At 37.8% G+C, this 23,403-nt stretch overlaps 1 protein-coding gene across 1 annotated transcript in view; it reads right to left on the bottom strand.

Moving 5' to 3' along the window:
- ALG13 (ALG13 UDP-N-acetylglucosaminyltransferase subunit) overlaps positions 1–23,403 on the bottom strand; it is a 94,092-nt gene that overhangs the window by 54,952 nt on the left and 15,737 nt on the right. Inside the window, exons 5-12 of the mRNA XM_075186268.1 lie at positions 18,889–18,893; positions 17,766–17,959; positions 11,174–11,257; positions 3,428–3,478; positions 1,606–1,652; positions 1,003–1,075; positions 721–802; positions 108–282 (exon numbers count right to left, since the gene is read on the bottom strand). Of these exons, the coding sequence (XP_075042369.1) occupies positions 108–282; positions 721–802; positions 1,003–1,075; positions 1,606–1,652; positions 3,428–3,478; positions 11,174–11,257; positions 17,766–17,959; positions 18,889–18,893 (711 nt within the window). The remainder of the gene's footprint in view (positions 1–107; positions 283–720; positions 803–1,002; positions 1,076–1,605; positions 1,653–3,427; positions 3,479–11,173; positions 11,258–17,765; positions 17,960–18,888; positions 18,894–23,403) is intronic.

Genomic DNA, 23,403 nt, shown 5'->3' on the forward strand with positions numbered 1-23,403 from the left:
TTACAATGACTGTACGAAATGCTCTGATTTTGCCACACAGTACAGAACTGGAGTGTAAATATAGTTTATTTGTATAAACAATGCCCTGAAGGTAATAGAAGAGATACCTGCTGTCAGCTGATGTTTTGCTATTCTCTGCACAGTCATAATTTGCATCTTCGCTGCCAGTGGATGCACTGTTACGATTCTTCTTTGTGCCACTACGAAAAAGCTCAACGGCAGCAATCAACTCTCGCTCGTCCACACCAAACACATCTCTGTATAAACACTCGTAGAGTACAGCTACAAGAGGCAACAGATTCAACACAGGGACATGAATAAATAGTCCAGTTGTCTATATTCTGACAATTATACCCAAATGTTGTGTAGTAGTGCCCTGCTGCTATTTGTTTAATATTTAAAACATTATATTGTATATTAAGGTTATGAGGGGAAATCTAAGAGTAAAACAAAAACAGCAGTATCTGAGACAAAAAGCCATATTTCATTATGGTCTAAAGAACAAGAAAAATAAATAAAGCATAAAGTACACTTTGGAATGTTGGCTTTAATTTTAACTTTTGGGTGGAATTATCCTTTAAACTATCTGCAAGTGTATACAAGGTGAAATCATCAGCACATAAAAATTAGAGAAGGACAATGTCCCAATTGTAAAGCACTACAGAAATTTCTGGCACTATATAAATAAATGATGATGATGACTGAGAAAATTATACATACCTTGACAAATAGCAGCAGTTGTTTGGAAAGTTTTTGTAAAGACAGAGTCATAGTGACCATTGGTGGAACAACATAACATTATCTGCAAATACAACATTAACAAGATGAGTCAGTCATTCATAGGAAAAGTCTTTCAGGGTACTAGACTGATTATCGTACCAATTTTTAAAGACATCCATTCGCTAAGTAAAAGGTGTGGAAAGTATATGTGGCCGAACCTTCTGAAACCCTTCAACAGCACAGCATTAGATTAAACGTCAAATCACAAAATGACAATCTTACCCTTCCATCACAATTGTGATCAGTTGCATATGTAGGTGGTTTTCCGGGACTTTTGTAAAGAATAAAGTTTTGACTGCAAAGTAGAAAAAAATAGTTTATTATTTCATGCAAAACATTTGACCCAAACAGTTACCATTTATATTTTAAAAATGGTTTAGTGCAACGGAATCTACTGGCGCTACATAAATGTTGATGGGGGAAAGAAAAAGAAAAAAAAGTGGGAGTACAATCATAAAAACTGAAGACCAAGTATAAAGAGTGGGACTGGTCAAAATCCCAATCCATTCAGCAGATGCCCGATGAGAATAGTCATCACAACACAGCACACCCCCACTCTGGTCCATCAGACTGTCCCCAGCTACAGTGCTCCCAGGCTATCAAGAGCCTCGGCTGAAGTCTGGACACAGCTGTGATAGGGAAAGCAGAGCAGGGCAGACATCATTGAGTGAGAGCTGGGGGGAGAACATGCCATTGGGGCAGCTCTGGGGCGAGTCTGCTGTAAAAGTGCTAGGAGATGGTATTAGTCAGAGCTGGGGGACAAAGACAGTAAGCCAGCAAAGAGTATGCATAAAGCAATATATCAAACTTTCTTTTGTTACTCACTTGAAAATTAAAGAAAGGGCAGTTATTTCAAGTTGACCAGCACTCTCCTAGAGGATATGGGGTAAAAAAAAATTAATAGTGTTTAGATGTAGCCACTTCATTTGCTCAACAGCTACTTGTCCGACCACCTCCAAATGGAAATTTCCTGACCCCCCCCCTGTGCTCTCTTCTCCAATTAGTAGAATATGGTCCATTTACACAGTGGAGTTTATGACCGGCATACTAAGACCCCAATAAAACATTCACCACTATCTGGGGCCCATGGTTAAGTGTATTTTAAAGCTTCCACCTTGTCATAATATTAAGCAATCATTTCATTGCTCTTCTCATGGTTTCCCCTATTTACTTAAAAATAAAATATCTTGTGCTAATCTATTACCACTCATGAATTCTCTTTTGACAAGGTTCCCAGCTTACCCATCCACCCTTCTCCATACACCTTCCCTACCTCTCCCATTATGTTAAAACCTCAGTGGACCAATTGTGAGTTTTGCTGTATTCTTCTCGACGTATGGTTATGTGTTTTGTTACCTAGAATATTTGTCTAATATTTTCTTTCATTCTTTCAATATTTGATTACTCAAGCACTATTGCAGAATACATTTTAATACATATTTTAGAATATAAAACACCGATATTGTACTCTTATTAATACGAGTATCACAATAGGATTTTGATCTGTACTTTATTTCAACTTGGCTGTTTGAAAAAAACATGGTGGGGGGGGGGGTGGGCGGGCTTCATACATATGAACTGGATAACACGCTATCTTTCTTGAAGACGACCTGAAAGTTTACTGTGTATATAGGCCTCAATTCAAAAACAGAAAGTCTTGGTATATACTACTCATAATCATTTGGTCTGGAGTGCTTGCACGAGTTCCTTAATGGATAGGCTATTCTGATGGATTTGTCTTTTTCCGCCATTGCTACATTCTCTTTAGGGTTTTACCATCATATACAAATCAATCTGCTGCTGTGGAATTGTCCATATTTTAATGCACTTTTAAGCTGGTTTTGTTTTTATTAAAATTGCGGATTTTTAGAATAAAAATATAAATAAATGGTGATAATGATGATTACCAATTAAGCTGATTCTCAGTGAAGTCTGCCGTTGCATTAAATTTATCAAATTCTGCTTCTAAAATTATAGTATAATCACTGTAGGAGTTTAGAAGATTTTCAGACATCCTCCTAGCGCTGTTTTTTGGTGCCTATGCTGCAGAGCCCCAATGCAGTTACATGGCCTGCTATGGCTGCAGATAAATCTTTACTACTAACATAATTTTCAGAACTATTGCTTTTGATGTCAGTTGAGAATATTGCATAGTAATAATTATAAACAAGAGAACATATAACTGTTACATTGTGATCATTGGTTGCAATAATATTAAGTGGACCTATCACCATAACTAAGCTTTAAACAGATAATTTAACTCCGCAGTAACTTTTTTACATGACACTATAAAGTTGGTCTTCCCCTGGATAAGCATAAATATTAAAGAACATTAGTTAGCATATTAATGGACCTAAGGAACCTTCTGACATTAGTAATCTGTAGGTAATCAACTAGATTTTCACACAGGTTCTGGTTGATCACAATATTATGTTACAGGAGATTTAACCCGCGCACAACAACACCAACATATAATTTAAATAATGAGGCAGTAAGAGGTTATAGCAGGAAGTACCAGACTAATTTACCAATAAATTTGTTCAAGAATGATGCACAAGTTTGTAACTGTACAATGAAATTAAGCTTTTCTTCAGGCTGTAATGCTAGAATTGTTAAAACTGCATAACAAATTCCAAATAAAGCTTACCTTTGGATCTTCTAATCGCTCCAGGTATTTCTCAAAAGGACCTTCTACATACTAGGCAAAAGGGGGAAAAAAAAAACCATACAAAAATAAAAGAATTGTTAGATTAAAAGTCTGCTAATTTAAAGAGGAAGGTTTACTTATACATTAGTAGGGTTGCACGGTATATTTTTTTCTTTTAATAATATGGACTAAAAAACAAAAAAAATTGTTAGAAAAACAAGTGTCAGCAAATAACTTAAATGTTGTTGAAGTTGTAGTTTGAAATGTCTGTAACATGCATTTTATTATGGAGAAAGTTTCTATCCTAATCAAGAAAACAGGTAGTAACTTACAAGCAGTCAACTTCACAGTATAAAAGTGTAATGACACTAATTATGTCAATCAATACCATTTCATCCAGGCAGACTCACCCATTGGATTTACAACCACCACACCAGATTAACTGTGTAATCAAAGAATGCAGGCCTGGCCAACCCATGGCTCTACAGGTGTTGTGAAACTACAAGCCTCCATGACTTACAAGTTTACTGTAAGGGGACACACAGGATTCCTGCAGTTCAATTGTGTACTCGCCTATCCCTAAGGCTACAGATCTAACTTATCCCTTCCCCACCTCTCCTCTGACATTATGTATAAGGCCCATAGAAAACAAGAGAATTCCGACACTAGCTATATCGACCATAAAATGGCGATTACTATAAGCAAGACATTGAGCAAATACAAACTTGCCATAAAACACACACACACACGTCCGACATGCCTGATATAAATTGCGACTGCAGATAATGCCGCCATTATCTGCAGTCGCAAATTATATCAGGCTTGTCGGACGTGTGTGTGTGTGTTTTATGACAAGTTTGTATTTGCTCCATCTCTGCCTTATAGTAATCGCCATTTTTTTGGTCAATATACCTAGTGTCGAATTTCTATTGTTCAGAATAAAGACTACCACAGACATAAGCAAAACATGTAAAATAAAAAAAGGGAGAAAGTTTTAGAGTATAAACTTGCACACACGAGTTGTATAATCTGCGCCAAGGGAAACTTACTTGGAAGATGGACAGCTTATCAATGTTGATCGATTTCACAAAAGTCTGACAATAACTTGTAAGTGGTCTCATCTTTTAAAGACACATTCACCTGTCCCCTCTTACAGGGGATGGTCTACAGGGGAAGCCTGTGACAGTTTAACAACCATAATTTACATCTTCCCTGTTTAAACCCCAATGCTAAAATGTATGTTACATCTTTTCTGGGGAGTGTCACACAGACCTAATTTACTATTAATATATCCAATACGAATTTACAAATCTACAAATAGCAAACAGATAGGAGTATAGTCTCAACCAATACATTTGACCTCTCATTCCCTGCGTGACAAACAGCATTATTAGACATATTGAATGCCCTACCTCATCCTATTTATGAACATTTGCTTGATCACTAATTATATTGATTGTAAGTGGTATTTTGGAAGTGGAATTATATTTTTCCTATATAAATTATAGCAAGCCTTCATGTGGTCACAGAGCCCATTTCTCTTGGTGTATGGCCCCCTGCTAGGTTGGTTCCTTATCATTGGGTTCCAAAAACCAATCCAGTACCAGGACATAACTCAACATATGGGGCCTTTGTCGGTTTTAGTGAAACTGAGCAGCTTCAAAGTTATCATGTAGTTCTTGGGTATGCAGGGCCACAGAACAAACACAGGCCAGTATTCCTGGACTCACATTTTACACTGAGTTAGGTCATCAGCCCTGTGAGAGCAGCCTTTGCTTTGAAGTAATGTGATTTACGCCCTAGATTACTAAATTGATTAATTTGATATATATTATTTACAGTGCAGTCCATTATGATTATGCTTTACTTACAGTTATGTTATGGGTTAATCCTTATAACTAATTCCTCACTACAATAAGCCGATGAGTTTGATAAAGGTAAAAAGTAAAAAAAAATGTACAATTAATGCTAGACCTGTTGCTCAAACAAAGAAAAAGGTGCAGTAGTGGGTGAGAGATCCAATTACTACCATTACTGTACAGCTGTGTGGGAGTAGGGAAGTGGAGTTAAGCTGTAGGGTGAAGGGGTAGACAACTGCGGCACTGACCACTCCAGAGTTAAACATTCACCCCCAACCAGTGTGAAAGGAGATTGCTGAACACCGGCAGCACATTCTTTAAAATAATAATTTGTCGAAGTCATTAAGTTTGCATAGGCAGACCCAAAGGTCATGGCAGATTACACAAGGTAGTGGAAGATCATTCATATAAAAGGGTTAAAAGAGTAAGATGAAAGGAGCATAAAGGTTACCATTTATAGTAATATCTAATATGCTGGACCTCGCCACCTAACACTCACTGCAGGAATGAGATTTAAGCAGATAAATGCCACTCAGCATTTCAAGGTGACAATACAGTCAGTTGAGGTCTGAGTTTTGCCATAGCCATTGTAGAGCACGTGCCTTTAACACTTCACGCCCATTTCCCTTGTTGGCCTGTGTAATATCTTGCAAAAGAAAGTATTGATAGAGCACACCCTTTGCGGAGACCCCAGGAAGAATGAAAAGGATCTGTCTTCCAGAAACTGCTTGTTCTGGAGATATATGTAGACATCACTCACCAAATCTAGGATATGCAACTTTTCTTCCTTCCCATTAGTTGGTTGTGAATGAAGTGACATAACTCTTGATTAATATGGAAAGAACAAACAACTTTGGGTAGATACGCAGGATTAGTCCTTAAGACTTTTGCAATGGTTCAAATGGATATAGGCATCCAAAACAATATTGAGATCCCAAGGTGCCACAAAAGGTTTATTCCTATCTCAATCTTTCACTGCTTTAAAGAATTGGAAAATAAGATTGAGACGTCAACTTGATATCACAAAGAATGCAGATATTTTAAGTTTGTGTAGAAAGAGTCAGACCTTTACCAAAACCATATTTAAAATATTCCAAAATAAGTTATTGGCAGAACTGGGATTCTTTAGACCACTGAATTAAATCTTTTACAGAATCTGTAATAAATGGATAGACAAATCATTTTCTTGCTTGAATCAATTGCTTCCTTCTTGATTTTCCTCCAAATGCAAGGAATGATGGGAAAAGGAGGGAACACAATCTAGTTTGAAGTTCCAAGAAACTAATAGGGCATCTATTCCGAGCGCCATGTTGTCCCTGTGATGGGAATAAAACTGAAACACCTTGGCATTCTGGCCTGCTGCCATGAGTTCTATATTAGAAACCCCATTTCTGAACTAGCTGGTATAAAAAGACTGTAAGAGTAGATCTGACACCCAAGATAATCTGCTATGGCTTTACTTTCACCTGAACTTCAAATACTAGATAATACCTATTGAAAAGGCTTGACAAAGGTCTACAACAATTGACCAAACTCAGATGGGAGTTAAAACGCCTTATTATCCTGAAAATAAGGAAAAAGGAAGGCGGCTCAATCAAAATTTTTATAATGGCGACAAAACAGAAAAATTTGGCCAATAAATTAAGAGCGAAAAGAACTTTGCAAACGATTGCTGACTTAAAAAAATAATTGCTAAACATGGCGAAATGGTCTATAACCCCTGCACAAACAATAAAATCTCCATGGATTTGTATGGGTCCATCTGTAAAAATCCATGATAAATCCTCAGATAATACTGAGCCAGAGTCAGTAATCCAAAAGTTTGAGTTCATATAAGCTTCGTCAGGTGTACCTTTCAAACCTCAATAAACACAACCGAACCATCACTGAGGAGGAAATTAAAATAATCATTAAACTCCATACAAAAGGCACCAAGCCCTGACTGTTCCCCTATGGTCTTCTATATTGCCTTTACACAACCCCATAATCCCCATTTAACACAACTTTTCAAGAAAATAATGTGTGGAGCATGCTTTCACTCAAACCACCCATTCCAAGTTTACAGTCATTCTTAAACCTGACAAGGATCATTTCAACTCTAACAAGAACAGACCAATAACCCCCTTGAACACTGATCTCAAATTATTTGCCAAGAGTCCTATCAACAGCCTGACCCTCCTACCAGGCATGACTGGTACCGATCAAGTGGATTTCTCTATCTAGACAGGAGTTTGATAACAGATGCAGATGAAGGGATCGCATTCACCAATTTAACCATCAAAAACTGCCTTTATTCTGTCATTAGATGGCTAAAAGGAATTCAATAGGTTATGCTGGTCCTTACAAACTCAAAACTTTTGGACTAAATGGAGACTTCTACATGCTATACAGGCATAGTTGAACCATTTTTCATTGGTTGTAACAAATGGTCTGGGCTCCATAAGATTTAAGTTGTAAAATGATACTATTCAAGGCTGCCCATTCTCTCCTCAAATCTATGCTTATGTATTGAAGCTCTGGCAGCCAGAATAAGATCCAAACAAACAGGCATCCTAATCAATCCACATATCTCCCTCCCAAACCTGTTTCACGAATTTGATACATATGGCACATTATCAGGCTATAAATTTAAAATTCCTATTAAAAAAGGAATTAGAAAATAAAATAAAAATATATATAATACGCCCCTGCCCCCAACTAGGAATGCTTTATTAAACCATATATGGTTTGTCTCCTCAACGAATTATCTATCACTATACTACAATCCAGGCTGCCTTCCTGTCAATCCCCCTTCCCAACACACTCTTTGCCCCTTACCTACCTTTCACTCCTCACCTTCCCTTTAGTTTTAATCCTCCGTCACAATCCAGCACTCACCTAAGCCTATGCTATGTGTGTGTGACAAAGGATTATTCAAAAGAAACCTGGTCTGTTTAAAACTCTGTCTATGCCACACACCAAAGTTTGCCTTACCCAGTATGCCACCACCAATATATTTTTTTAAGAGCTGATACTTGCTCAGGATGCCTTAATTTCTCCCTTTATTTGAATTAATCTCTCACTACTTACTTTAATCAGATATCATAAACCAAATTATCTCCTCTGTTTCAGCTATGCAGCATTCTAATACCAGGCCAAGTCTGACATGTATTCCTAAGTACACACAGACCTGAACTAAAGTGTAATTTAATACGGACAATAAATCCACAATGCTGAAGATGAAAACAATTAACAAAAATTACATAAATATATAATACAATAGTTTCCTGTTAAATGAAAAAGGAATAAACAGAACAATCATGACTGATCAGTTTTATGCTGGCTTGGAAAGCATGTAATCAATTGAAGACTACTCAATCTGAAATGGACACCTAAAACGTAATATATTTTAAAACATGATTTAGGTGCCCATAGCCTTGTGGCCAGATCACTTAGGTATATAAACTTAGTTCACCAAGTAGAACAGTGCACCCATGTTTACCATTGCAAATGTACTGAGTTTTGTATGGGAAATGTATTGGTGCCATTTTAGAAGAAATTTCTTTCTGCAAGGAAATACCATGCCAATTAATTTTTTCCTCTGTGAGTGACGAACACTTTTTTAGCCTGCATACACAGTGGGGGGGTCGTTACCTTTTACCCTGCCTTGTTAAAAAGATAAACTACATGAATAATGCAACTATCAAGTAATTTAGGAAATTACAGATTGATGTGCACTCTGTTAAATCCAAGATTAGAAAATATATTACATCCTGATGCTAAATATCTGATGTAATATCTTTGACTTTGTGGTGTCAGCTAAGAAGGGGGTTGGGTTACACCCTGCCAACATGTGTCAGAAACAGTATAAGAGCTGTATTTTGTATTTTAACATCTGTACTTCTGGATAATCACTAGTACCTCCAACTAGTATGCAATGATCCTTGTAAGGACCCCTTGAGCAAAAAAACATCACTGCTTCCTATTGCCTGCGGTATCATGTGACCAACAGATAAGAGCTTACACTCTAATCTGTTCCCAGGCTGTCCTGTGTTGAACCCAGTATCTGTGTCAACGCTCTGCTTGCTACCCAACAGTCCTGATCCATAGTAAGTGGTCAAGAGGTACTAGTTAGCCCACAGTAAAGAGGAGCTACAGCAGCTATGCCAGCTCTCCAGAAGTAAGCGGTTCTAGGCACCATTGAAGGAACCTAGTGGCAGCAGTCAAATTCTCCTACAACTATTGCGAATTTGCCATTCGCAAGTCGTCGAGTGTTTGGTGGCAGGCAACATCAGTAGGAGTTGTCAGTAATATCCGGTTACGGATGGCGAGAAAGCAACCCAGATAAAATGTGAAACATCCCTTCATTCTTTTACCCCCTACAGACCGGGTGGCAGAGAAAGTCCATCAGGTCACAGCCTCCCCTTTTATTGTGATGTCAGGTCTATAAAATCTTTGTAGATGCAAGTCATAAACTAATCTGCAAACATCTTTCAAGTCAGGGTTTCTTTTACACTAACCTAACTTCTTACCAGAATATCCTACAAAAATGATATTACCTTCACACAACAGGTCCTGTAAGTATAATTGATAAAATATGACATATTACATTATACCAACTGTCCAGCCTCCTGTCACCCAGTTAAGATGTCCAGAGATATCACAAATCCACGAATATTATGAGGGGGTCTGTATTTGGATATTATTGAGAATATTGATGTAACCTTAAAGACAGATTTCAAGAGGTTTTAGCTTTTACGACCCATGCCATAAAGTGGTATTGGGCACTCATCTGTAGCTACATCTATGGATATCTCTATGCATAAATACCTCATAGGTAGAGCAAAAGAATTTAGAGATAAAGAACAATTATTCTCTCCTTCTCAGGTTTTAATCCATGATTGGAGGGGGAAAAATATGTAGTAAGGCACACCAAGCTAATGCTGTGAATTAAATCACAATCATCTACTTGCAGTTTTAATTTGAAATGTTGGGTGGTGAATTAATGATGGGGAGGTTGATGTTGAGAGATTTAATGATTTTGACTAGGTAGATGACTGCGGTTGAGGAGATTGATTGGTGAGGGGGGGTTAATGATTAATTTGATGTGACTGATGAAAATTCTCTACAACATTGCAATGTAATGGGTGACCCTACATCAATACATGATGATCATGAGGGGTTAATTTTGAGGAGTTGCTATTTGTGAGAGATATGAAGGGCCGCCGAGTCATGATGGGTCAGTGCTGTGTGTTTACATGCAGGGGATGCCTGCCAAATTTTAACTTGGGGGTAATGTGTGGGGAGATGTGTTGGGGGAGGAGTGGAGCTCTTGCAGTTTCTTATTTTTCTCAAAATCTAATATTTGAAAACACGCCCCACCTCTAGAATTCCTTACGCGTGGGACCGCAGTCTGCATCAGAGCATCTGGACTGCAGCTTTTAGGAGAGCCGCTACTTTTATTTTACAAAAGTCAAGTGTGTGAAGGTGTTGTAATTGAAAATTTGTGTGCGAGTGTAGGGGAGCAGCAGGTTGAAGCTTCGCCTAGGGCGCAGAGAATCCTTGCATGCATCCATGCATATACCATTCACTGGGAGAACAATATCTATAGAACTGCCAACAAAAATGTAGGCCGCAAGTAAAATGCTGGCAAAAAATTGGGTTTTCCAAAAGAATCTTTGCAATAAGATGCATAAAATAAAAAAAAAAAAAAAAAAAAACACATATGATTTTTCTTATGATTTCTTCATAAGCTAAGACAAGGATATTTATAAAACTCTAGAAAACTGTACTAATGCTTAAGTAATGACATCCATTAACTTTCTTAAAAAAAAACAAAAAACAAAAAAAAAAACAAACACACACCTTTTCCATGACCAGGGTTGAGGGATAGTTGAACATAACTTACCGATTCAAAGAGATATTCATTCTGCCTCATGTAGACCACACATATTTTACGGATTTCATTGTGGTGAATTTGGCAGTAGAACAGCTGAAAAATACACCCACAAGGCAAAAAACATTAAAGTAGATATAAAAAGAGATAAAGAATATATATATATATATATATATATATATATATATATATATATATATATATATATATATATATATATATATATATATATATATATATATATATATATATATATACACACACACATATATACACACACACATATATACACACACACATATATACACACACACATATACACATATATACACACACACACACACACACACCCCCATACATACACACCATAGGTGTTATTTTTTTTTTTTTTAACACAACACAAATATGCAGCACATCAAACTACTATGACATGTTCTAGCGGAGTTTTACGAGGAGTCTTTCAACTGAACATTTCCTGCGAAACCAATTCTATAAACAAAAATTCTGACAATTTATTTTTAAAATACTCAATTTAATGTAAAGCAACAAAATCAACAAATATTTTAGCATTTTATAGTCCACAAGATTAAAATATATACATACATGTACATACACACACAAGTTTCATTAGAGTTAAATAAAATTTACTCCCTACATTTGGAAAATACATAATTTTTGTTCATTTGTCATAATGAATTTCAACATTAGGTTTACAGAATAGCTAGAAAATGATACAAAGTAGATGTTCTACAAAGAATAAGTCCGTGAATCCAAGAAGCAAAATCAGAAACTAAATTCAGTGGGTGGCAATTTAGAGCGTGTTTTACTGGTTCTTGCAAATGGTCATGCAGTCTCTCTGAAAGTACATAAATAACCTTTAAAACTCCGTTTAATTTTTTACTTTTTATATCACAGTCAAATTAAAATACATACTTGAGTTCAGAAGATCGATGTCACTAACAACACTCACCTGAGCCTACGAGACGTGTGTGTGTGACACAGAGTTAACAAAAAAAATAAAAATATCTGGTCTGTCTAAAATGATTAAATCCTTACCTATCTATGCCACCACCAAGATTTTTTTTATGAAGAGCTAACACTTATTTAGGAAGCCTTAGGTTCTCCCTAGAATTAATCTAGCACAATTTACTTTAATCAGAGTTAACATAAACCACAATGTTCTCCTCGTTTCAGTTCGGTAGCGTCTTGACCAAACTGTCGCGTCAATTCGTAAGAACACAGACTTGAACTTATTAAATGGAATTTAATATGGAAAATACATCCACAATGCTTAAGGTAAAACAGGTAATAAAAGGAATACAAATATAATGCAATTGTTTCTTATAAAATAAAAAGGATAAAACACAGAACTAATAACTCACTTATAATCAAGTTTCTGGTGCTGGGAGAAGCAGGAAAAATGGGACACTCTTCAATCAGATTGACTCCCCAAAAGTGAACAAATTCTAACAGTCACAGTGCAGTTTTAAAAACAAGCTGCAGGTCCCACAGCCCCCCTTCCTGTGATGTCAGAACAAAAAGGTCTGTGAGAATGCAAATTAGGGTTTTATGACTCTGCTGGAGAAACACCTTTTAAGTCAGGTTTATGTTACCCTGTCCTAACTTTTCACCACTATGACTTACAAACATGATTTTACCTCCACACAGGTCATAAATTCCCCTTCATCTGCATACAACACATGCCTCTGGTAAGTATGATATTGGAGAAAATGATATGATATTTTCCTGTGACCCTATTCAGCTTGAATTTGTCATGAACATATACCCCTGTCTCTGCAGTCGGCATGTCTGAGCCTTCCCAAACATGTGTTAGATTTCATGGTCTTGAAAGAGATATTTTCAAAGGCTTTCACGTTTGCGACCTGCCATAAATGATACAAGGTGCTACAATGGATCTAGGCTCTTATCTATCAGCCCCCTCTGAGAAGTTTAACATAAACAAAACACATTGATTGAAACTAGAGATGCTCAGACTCGGTTCCTCGAGAACCGAACACACCCAAACTTAGGGGAACAGAGTACCGAGCCGAGCTGGCTAGGTACTTTACTTTTTCGAAATTGAAAACGAGGCAAAACGTCATTGTTACGTCGTCAGATCTCGGGAGTTTTGAAATCTATAAATACCGCCCTGCACGGCGATCTAGCGCCATTGGAAAGAGGGACACAGAAGGGGTAGCACAGTGTGTGGAGCAGTTCGGCAGCCAAATAGAAATGAAAGAGGAGGCGGTAGCAGTGTTCAACAAAGTCTACAGTGACATTCAGGCTCCATTGCTAATTGTCATTGCAGAAAAATACAAATACTAGTGCTGGCAGGGTTGGTGTAATTCTGCAATTAGATTTTACTGTGCCATAGCTCATACAGAATAAGGAGGGGTGGCATTGTTCTTGTCACTCCAGTCTCAGTCATGATAATAATCCCTGTACTTCGTGTGCTAAAATCTATGTTCAAGTGCATAGTGGTTTTAAGTCAGGGAAACAAAAATGTAAATAAAAAACTTGTACCTTTTTAAAGAAAAAAACACCTGTCATAAAGCTGAAAGTTTACTGTAGAAAAACATAAAATTGCCAAGATGGCATTCTACCCAAAATATTACCAAGCATACCAGCATCAGGTAGCTCTTTCTCTTAGTGTAGATTGCAGGTGCTGAAATCTAGCTGTCATCATATTCACCCTCATCATTGTGTACATCTTCCTCAAACAATACCAATTCATCCCCATTGGAATCCATCATCACAGAAGTCTGTGTATGTTGATGTAATTGCCGCTAAAGGCTTTCCTCATGGAATTTGTAGTTTATTTTATGGCAGAGCTGTCACGATTTTTGGGCAATTCTTTTACACCAGCCCAAATGTCAAAATGTTGTACTGCCTCATTTGCATTACCACTGGGTGTCTTGGGAAAGCGTAGTTTTTTCCTAGAAGCAGATGCCAGAGAAACTGAAGGAGACGTTGTTGTGTCATGTACCACTTGAGCCGTCAGCCTGCTGACCAGGAGCTCATTGCATCTTTTGTGATCTGGGACAGTGAGAAATAAAGACATCGCTCTTAAACCTAAGATCAAGCACAGTTGGCAAAATGTAGTGAGCCCATTACAAGATGTTGATAACTCTTGGATCATGGCGAAGCGAATTAAGTACTTAATCTACAATTACAATATAGTTAGCGGATTTGCTTTGTTTAATTTCCTCCTTCAATTTCTTTAGCTGCTTCTCAAAAAGTATAATTAAGGCAATCACTTGACTCAAGCTAACCATGTCTACACTCTCTTCACAGGTGACTACTTCGCTGGACTAAAGTACATTCCCCCTCAAATTCTATTCTTCTTGCAGCTGCTGCATTCTCCTGCATGCTGTTGCAGAATCCCAAAAATGACCCTAAATATTTCGGGACACAGACAGCATCTTCTGCATGTCAGTGTCATTTTTAAAAAAGTTCTGTACCACCAAGTTGATTGTGTGAGCAAAACAGGGAATGTGCTGGAATTCCCCCCGCTGTAATGCTCTAACAATATTGGTGGCGTTATCACAAATGACACATCCCCAGGAGAGTTCAAGCAGGATAAGCCATGTTGCAATGACATGCCTTAGTTTTTAAAACAGATTGTTAGTGGTATTACTTCTGACCTGCGCCTTGTCTCGTCTCGGATAACCACCTCTCACTCCCACCTTCAAGACTTCTCCCGTGCTGCTCCCCAGTGCTTATGGCATTCCCTAACACGCTCAATCAGACTTTTCCCCCAGCCTTCAAATCTTTAGATGCTCTTTGAAAACCCATCTCTTTTTTAGAGGTGACCTTATAATCGATAACACTATTGACACCAATGCACCCTCACAACTATCCCAATCTCCACTATGAGCCACACTCGCTCCTCTTGTTTCAGCTGTGCCCTCTCCCCTTTAGAACGTAAGCTCTGTAATGAGCAGGGTCCTCCATACCTTTTGTTTTCATATCTCCATTTATTTTGTCTGCCTTTTCTGTACTTGTTTTACGTATGTCCTTGTCTTCCCTACTGTACGGCGCTGTGGAGCATTGTGGTGCCTTACAAAGCTACGATAATACCAATATGCCTCTTAGTGAAGCAGATGATCCACAGAGTAGCCTGCCTCAGAAAAATGTGATGTACTTGGGTACATGCTGCTGTTCCTCTGCTGGTGAAGGCAAATCACCGACCCAGTGGTCTGTCAGAGTCATATAATCTTTAGTGTGCCCAGTTCCGCTTGGCCCCATGTCTGTGGTTAAGTGTACAGTGGGTAGAATGGCATTTTGTAGCCCAATAATTACATTTTTACGAACCTTCTGGTAGAGGTGAGGAATAGCTTTTCTAGTAAAATGGTGTAGTGATGGAATTTGGTACCGGGGTCAAAAGACCTCAAGTAATTATCTAACACCAGCTGCATTAATAGTGAATATTGGACACTGATCTAATACTAGCATAGTCCCCATGGCGTCTGTGATCCGCTTTGCGACTGGGTGACAGCTTTCTTACTTTCTTTCTCTTGCAAAGGATTAACAGTCAATTGTTGTAAACTACTAGTAGTCTTCTTCTGGGTTGATGATCCACCCCCAGCAGCAGCGGGACCAACGCTCAATAATTCTTCAGAGGAATCCTGGCTAGTGGAGGAGTCGTCTAGCCTTAGCAACTTGGATGCAGGACTAACTCCCATCACTTGTGAGGATATTGATGATGAAGGTGTTGGGGGTCTAGACTGCAGGTGCTGGGATCTAGATGAGAGAAGGAAGGTAGCTCATGCTGGACTGATTGTTGTTAGTTTTTAGCATAAGTTTCTGATTTTCCCAAGAGCTTTCCATGAACCCGCTTTAAATGGCATAACATGGATAAGGATCCTAGATGGTTAAGGTCCCTACCTCTACTGACTGTGGCTTTACAATGCTACAAATGGCTAAACCACTGTTGTCAGAATTTAGGTAAAAATAATTCCACACATAGGAGGTGGATTTTTTTGGTCCTATGCCTAGTCATGATAATGGCCTTATCACTGGCAAGAACTGCTGCAATCTTTGTTTGAAAGTGTATGAAAATAATATTGTGACCTGTGAGGTGGTGACAATTGACTGCAAATGACTTGAAATTAGTGTTATTGAGGTTAATAATGTAGGATCAAAAAAAAGCGCTAAATTATGTGATTTTAGCATATTTTAGCAATTTGTCTAAAAAAAAATACAGATCCAAAACACACGAGGGCGGTTTTGCCAAAACGAAAAACACGAAGCTGATCCAGATCCAAAACCAATTCACGGAGTTCAGTGAGCATCTCTTATTTAAACAGCTCCTCTGAGCCATGTCACGCTATTTCTAGGAATTAATTCACAAACACATATTTGCAGATTTATATGCCTAAAAATTAACTTGCACATGACAAGCAATATTTGATAATTCTAAAACAATTATGCACATTCACTCATAACTCCTCTTGATATTTACTTTTTTTTGTTTTTTAATGTTGAGAAATGGGAGATAGATTTTGTGTACAAACCTGGTCAGTTATTTAAAACCAGATTCCAAAATTGAGAGACCTCCTAAACTCATGGATAAGCAGGCCAATTCGCTGAAATGGTGCTTACAATCCAGCAAAGTGGGTAGGACTCTGACATGACGCAATTTACATCATCATATTCCTTGCCCCGCCCACTTGATCGCACAAATGGCATGATGAAGGGGCAACATCATCATATGTATTGCCAAGCCAACCCAATTATACATGGCCACCACATCTCCCAGAAGGCAGAATTAAAATTAGTTTTAAAATACACATGCTGCATGGCAGTAAAGCAACTAATTCATGTGCATATCTGCCATTTTTACTATGCAAACATGCATTTAAACTGCCGTGCACAATGCAGTCTGTATATTTTGTATGCCAGAATTTACTTGGCCAATATGGTAAACATGCATAAAGCATACACTTGAAACAATTCCATAGCTGATGTACAGCATGGATATTTCATAGTACACATTTACAAAAAAACACAAAAAAGTGAATAGGGTGATTATTCACATATCAATAATGGACGTTATTGGAACTATTTAATCTGACACAAATTCTGCCTTTAAAATTTTATTTTTAAAAGGCCACTTACTCTAGTCAATATACCTGATAGTATATTGACAACTCCCACTCAGAAATGACACAAAGGGGTAAAATCTTAAATGTATCACTTTAGAGATGGACATGTAACCCTCATATTGTTTTAAAACTTTTTTTTTTTTTTGCTCCATTTTAGGGGGTTTCATTTTAACCGCTTTGTAGCAGCAATATGAGAAGTTACTAATAAATCCCAATAAACTACAGATAGTTGAACAAAAGTAGAATACAAAGTATTTTCATTGGAAAAAAAATAAATACTAAAAATTGTTTTATACTTAGTAGTTACCTAGCTTTACTAAGTAATCCACGTACATTAGCATTATGGCATGTAATGTCAAGTTCCTTTTCATAATATTATAATATACCGTGTATAACTCTTTTTTTTTTATACTACAAGCTACTTTATTTTATTATACCCGTTTACACCCCTAAGAATGAAAACAAAACATCAACAGGAACCTCTTTAGCCCCCTCACCTGTTCGGACACCGCTCTGAAGAGACAGGACGCGTCCTTGGCAGTTAGTTTCCTGTATAGTCCAAGGCTCCCCAGATACTCGTCCATTGTTACTTCATTCAGAGACTTCTGGCCAAAGTATTTCTTCCAACCCTTGTGCATGGTGAACGGCGTATCGGAGCCCCGGGCCCCCACAGCACGCTGTCCGATGAGTCACTTAGCTGGGTGCGGTTCCCTGAGCTCTCCCTAAATAACCCCCTCCTGCGGAACGCTGGGCTCATTGGCAGAGTCAAACTGCAAAGGCGAGAGTGCGCAAAGCAAACTTGTAGTAGACACAGGAGTGCTGAGAGCAAAGTGCTGGGTCCTCTCTACACTTCATGGCTACAACACCAGAATTTTTTTTGTTCCCCTTCTTAAAGGGGGGGAAAAAAAGACATGTTTGCATTTAAAGCGATATTAGGGCACATTAACCCTTTCAGGTAAACAAGTTCACACCCACCAAGCACAATATCTCCTGCATCTTAACATTTGTTCAAAATGGCATGTTGTGTTATGCGATTTAAATAGTTCAGTGTGTTATAAAAACGACAATCTCCTTTAGTGTTGGTTATTTACATTACATCAATGTATTTTCAAAAACCATAATAATAATAAAAAAAAAGCTCACCTTTACTCAAGCAGGAGCATACCATAAAGATGATTCCAGGAGGTCTAGTTTGAGTTACAGACAAATAGATTGTATAAGGGATGTTGTAGAACTTATTTTAGTTTGCAATAAGGCAGACATAGTAATATAATTACATTTATAATAGTTATGGGTACATGTGTGGTGGACATAAAGGTTTGTGGTTTGGAGCAACTGGGTTGATATTTGTAAATTTGACTGTGGCTTCAACAAGAGATTAAACTTGCTGACAATAGCATGTTTCAATTTTCTTGCCCCTCTGGTGCATAAAATATATTTTTCACAAAACATCTGTTCAGACTCTGCTGAGAGAGTCATTAGTGCTACATACATTTGTAATGAACCTGGACTTAAGACTTGCTAGTGTTCAGGTGTGGTTAAAAAAACAAACAAAAAAAACCCTTCTGATTGTACCACCTGTGATTAACTAAATATGTTGAGGAGTCCTGATTTCATTACCCAAACTGGGCATAAATTAAAAACAAAATCACAAAAATACAAATTATTAGATTGTAGTAAATGCTCTCCCAGCTCTCGTCCACAAGTACTTTAATCAAGTCTTGTTTTGAGGATTTTGTTGTGTTGTAACTTATTGGTCAATTACTTAGTTAATCAATAAGATTAGTTCACTTGACATGATTAAGAAAATCCTGAAAACTTGTGAGGAATTAATGATGGAACTAGATGATCTTTATCTTTCCTCGAATATCATAAAAGCTCAGTTTAGCCATAAAAGTGTTCAGAAGTTGCCCCCAGCATGTTGTTTTATGGCCTTCTTTCCCAGTGGTTTGGAGGTATCTGGAGAACTGCAAAAAATGATCCTACTATATGTTGATAATTGTAAAAAAGTGCAATCCCTCCACACACACAAAAAAATAATTATTGTCAAATATCTATCTTGTCCCTTATATTATGTACTATGGTTTTCTTACCTTTTTATACTAGCAATGATTTTCTCTGGTTTCCTCCCACACTCCAAAAAACATACTAGTAGGTCATTTGGCTGCTATTAAATGTGTGTGTGTGTGTGTATTTAGATTGTAAGCTCCAATGGGGCAGGGACTGATGTGAATGAGTTCTCTGTACAGCGCTGCGGAATTAGTGTCGCTATATAAATAAATGATGATGATGAAGATGCTAGCGCTGATTCAAGTTAATTGTGTTTGATTGGGTACATCCATAGCTGTGCTTGTATGATGATCAGATATGCTCTGGTCTAGGTATTTCATCTTTTTAATCCAGTCCCAGTTAGCTATATACATGGCATAATATATCCAATACATTTTGTTGCTGTATATATAGCAGCAATGATAACCAATGTACCCTATTACATTTTTAATAGTTTGCTTATTGCTTCAGTGGGCTATCATTTGCCTTTAAGTGCTGCTGTTACCTACATACTGTGGAGGCAGCCATTTTGTGGGTTGAGCCAATATGGAAGAGAATGCAGCCTTTAAGTTCATTAGGAACCAGGCCATGACTATCTGATCATGAAGTACCCCAATCATGTGTCCGGTGGCTATCAATCAGAAAAGTTGGCTTTTCATAAATATTAGTTCAATCACAAAATAGCTGCCTCCACTGTGTGTTGGTGACAGATGCACTTTAAAGTAATTGCAACTGTTATCAATCTGTCTATGCTTATTTCCAGAATAATTTGGGCATTAGGAAAAACTCCTAGTAAAATTACCAGAGGCACATTGACCTGAGTCCCTTATGGTATTCAGTCTTCAACTTCTCATTTGGGATGTCCTCGGTTTTGAAGTGGGTGATGGGAGAATAATCTGTAGCCAATCAGATCATCGGACTGTTCATCAGCAGAAACTTAGTGTGCTTATCTTGTGGGAATAAATTTCCTGCTCACCTGCGATTATGTTAAGTGAGGACGGATCTGCTTTCATATGTGTAAGATAGTGGACGGAGCGTGTTGAGTACGAATTTCCAACTGTAAAAATACAGACGGAAATAATACTGACACGAAAATACAGACTGGCTAAATGCCAGTATGTAAAGGTTCCCGAGACGGATAAAATACCGACATTGTGATTACCCACAGGCACAGTGCCAGCATTAAAACGCAATGCCAGCGGGTCCGGCACTTAACAGTGAGAAAAATAAATAAATGTTTAAAAAAAATAAAAAAGCGTGCCCCTCCCCTCCCCAGTCATATTAACCCTAGTGCTGGTAGGAGGAAAATAAGGGGGGCAAACAGTGTGGGGTGCCCCCAATTCTCCTCCAACCAGCCCTAGGCTTAGCAAGCAGGGGCTGTTGGCATTATAGCAGGGGAACCAGCAGCAGGGGATACCCCTGCCATCATGCCAACCAGCCCCAGGCTGGTCAGCATTAGACTGGATTTCCTAAGTAGTTGGGGTCCGCAAACAAATGCTGGTCCCATCCCTAGGGGTACCTAGCCCCGTGCTGATAGCACTAGAGCTCTTCCCACACCTCTGGGCGGTGGGTGTGGGGTAATAAATGGTTACAATAATGAAAACAAATGAATGAAACACTGTTTTATATTGGTGAACTACAGGTCCCAGCAAGCCCGGGCTACCATTAACAGTCTGGGCATGCTGGTGCTTATAGTACTAGATGCAGCAGCATATCCATGGTTACCAGGGTATGCTGGTACTTGGGGAACCACAAGTGCCAGCATGCCCTGACATCCAGGTCCTGCTGTGTCCTGTAGTGCACCCATGCAAAATGTAAATATAAGCCACCCCTCGTTAAAACCAAATTTTATTTAAAAAATAAAAACATTCATACTTACCACATCTGTTCTAGTTTCTTCTGTAGGGTTCAGTCTTGTAAGCTTTTAATCCAAATTGAGTTAGTAAAAATGTTAGTTTAAAAAACAGAACATATTCTAAGTTTCTAAAAAAAAAAAAAAAAAAAAAATGTTGTCGGGCAGCTTGATCCCCAAAATAATCCAGCTGGAACATGCTTACAAAAAATAAAGTAAAATAAATCTTTAGAGAGACGCCGCAACGACTTCTGAATACAGAAGCAACCCGCTGCATAATGAAATTCAAATAGCTGGCTGGTATATTTAGAACCGTCTCTGACAGCGTGGGAAAGCGTCACTGACGTTAGCGTTCCCACACTCATTCCCGGGACTAGGCAATCTGCCTCGGCAGGATGAATTTCCAGGGAAGTGCCTGATGTCTAAACCTGTGAATAGAGCATTTTTAACAAAACTTGATGGAGAGCAACTAAGTGAACCAGATCACAATTATACAATATGTTGCCTTCCAGCTTATGCTTGGTATGCTGAAATTTGTAGTACCAGAACAGTTGAAGCCTATGGGGGGGCGGGGGGCAATCTAGAACTGTGGCATGTATAGCTAGGTAGTAGATCACTGTCTTCCTGTATTTTTATCCACCATCTGCTCGCAAATGTTCTTCGTCTTGATCCAACATCCTCTTCTTAGTCCTGAACATCTTAAGGACTCATGGGATGGTGACATGCAAAATGTATATATATATATGTCTAAACATATATATATATATATATATATATATATATATATGTCACCGGCTCACCAGTCCTTAATATGTTGGATAAATATTCGTTTGGCAAAATACTGTCTTCACTGGCTGCCATGTGCGATTAATCTGGAAAATCCAAACACCTGATTTGATATTGTGATATTGGCTTTTGAGTGTAGCATTTTACAGCCATGAACCTGCCAAATTAGTGGTCGTGTAGTTCAACATAATACTGAAGCCATAAACCATGTTATGCTTGTTTTTTGAATAAAATATACCCATATATGTTGTTCATTTTGTAGCTGTCATATCTTTGGGGTTTAAAATGAAATGTCTCATCTTCCCTGAAAAGCTCCTTTTAGGGTTACATGTGCCAACAGCCCTGTGTTTATTGACAAGGTAAATCTGCATTTTTTGAAATATAAATCAGTATTTGACAATACATGTACATTTCAAAAGTTTTGTGCTCCTTGGGGGACAAACTTTAGAAAAAAGGTTTTGGGAGGCCAGTCCATCTTTAGCTGTCAGTCTTGAACTTTGCATGGAAAAATAGTGCACACAATATTCTACTAGCAAGGCCTTAGCTTCATATTTTGGGTACAGTATGATCAGTAGAAGTGATGCTCTGCCTGTGGTTACCAACTGCATGGAGACAAGAATTAGCGCAGTGGCTGTATCCATGGACATATAAATAAATGGTGATGATGATGATGACATGTATCTCACTGACAACTACAATTGTTAATCTGCTATCATACACATCAAGTGTTTCCCCCACCTCTTAGATTGTAAGCTTCTTAGGGCAGGGTCGATTTTACCTTGTTTCATGTCATTGTATGTTATTAGTCTATACCACAAACCACTCAATGTACAATATGTATATTTATTATATACATATATATAATATGTTGGTGCTTTATAAATAAAGTAAAATCAATGCAATGCTGAAACTGACTAGATACTCTCTGCACCAGATCATTGGTTTTGTGATAGGTATTAATTCTATATAGATATAATATATATACAACTATAAAAAAAATCTATGGGGATTGCTGCTTTAAGTATTGGGTTTTCTACCTTTGAATGACTTTATTGGCTTGAACATTTTTTACATATACTGCTTTTTCTTTCTAACTTCCTTCCGTCCTTTTTAGCCATATATTTATATAATCAGTCAGAATGTATTATTTTTGTTGCACTTGAATACGACACAAAGCTAGTCGCTGGATCAAATGCTGAGCACTGAAGAGCTGTGTCACATAAGAGGATGACAAAACAACCTTGAATGAATTTTGTCCTTTATGGTATATAATGTTTCTCCACTTGATGTCTCCAACATACTCCATGATCTTCCTCAATATTTTTGAAACAAATATTTATCATTATTTCTAGTTACCATTATGGGAACATCAACTATCCAGAGGATATTTACTATTTAATTGATTACTGTATGTGTTTTCTTTTATTTTTGAAAATATTCTATGATAA

This window comes from Mixophyes fleayi, chromosome 9 (assembly GCF_038048845.1).
Source record: "Mixophyes fleayi isolate aMixFle1 chromosome 9, aMixFle1.hap1, whole genome shotgun sequence".
Taxonomy (NCBI): domain Eukaryota; kingdom Metazoa; phylum Chordata; class Amphibia; order Anura; family Limnodynastidae; genus Mixophyes; species Mixophyes fleayi.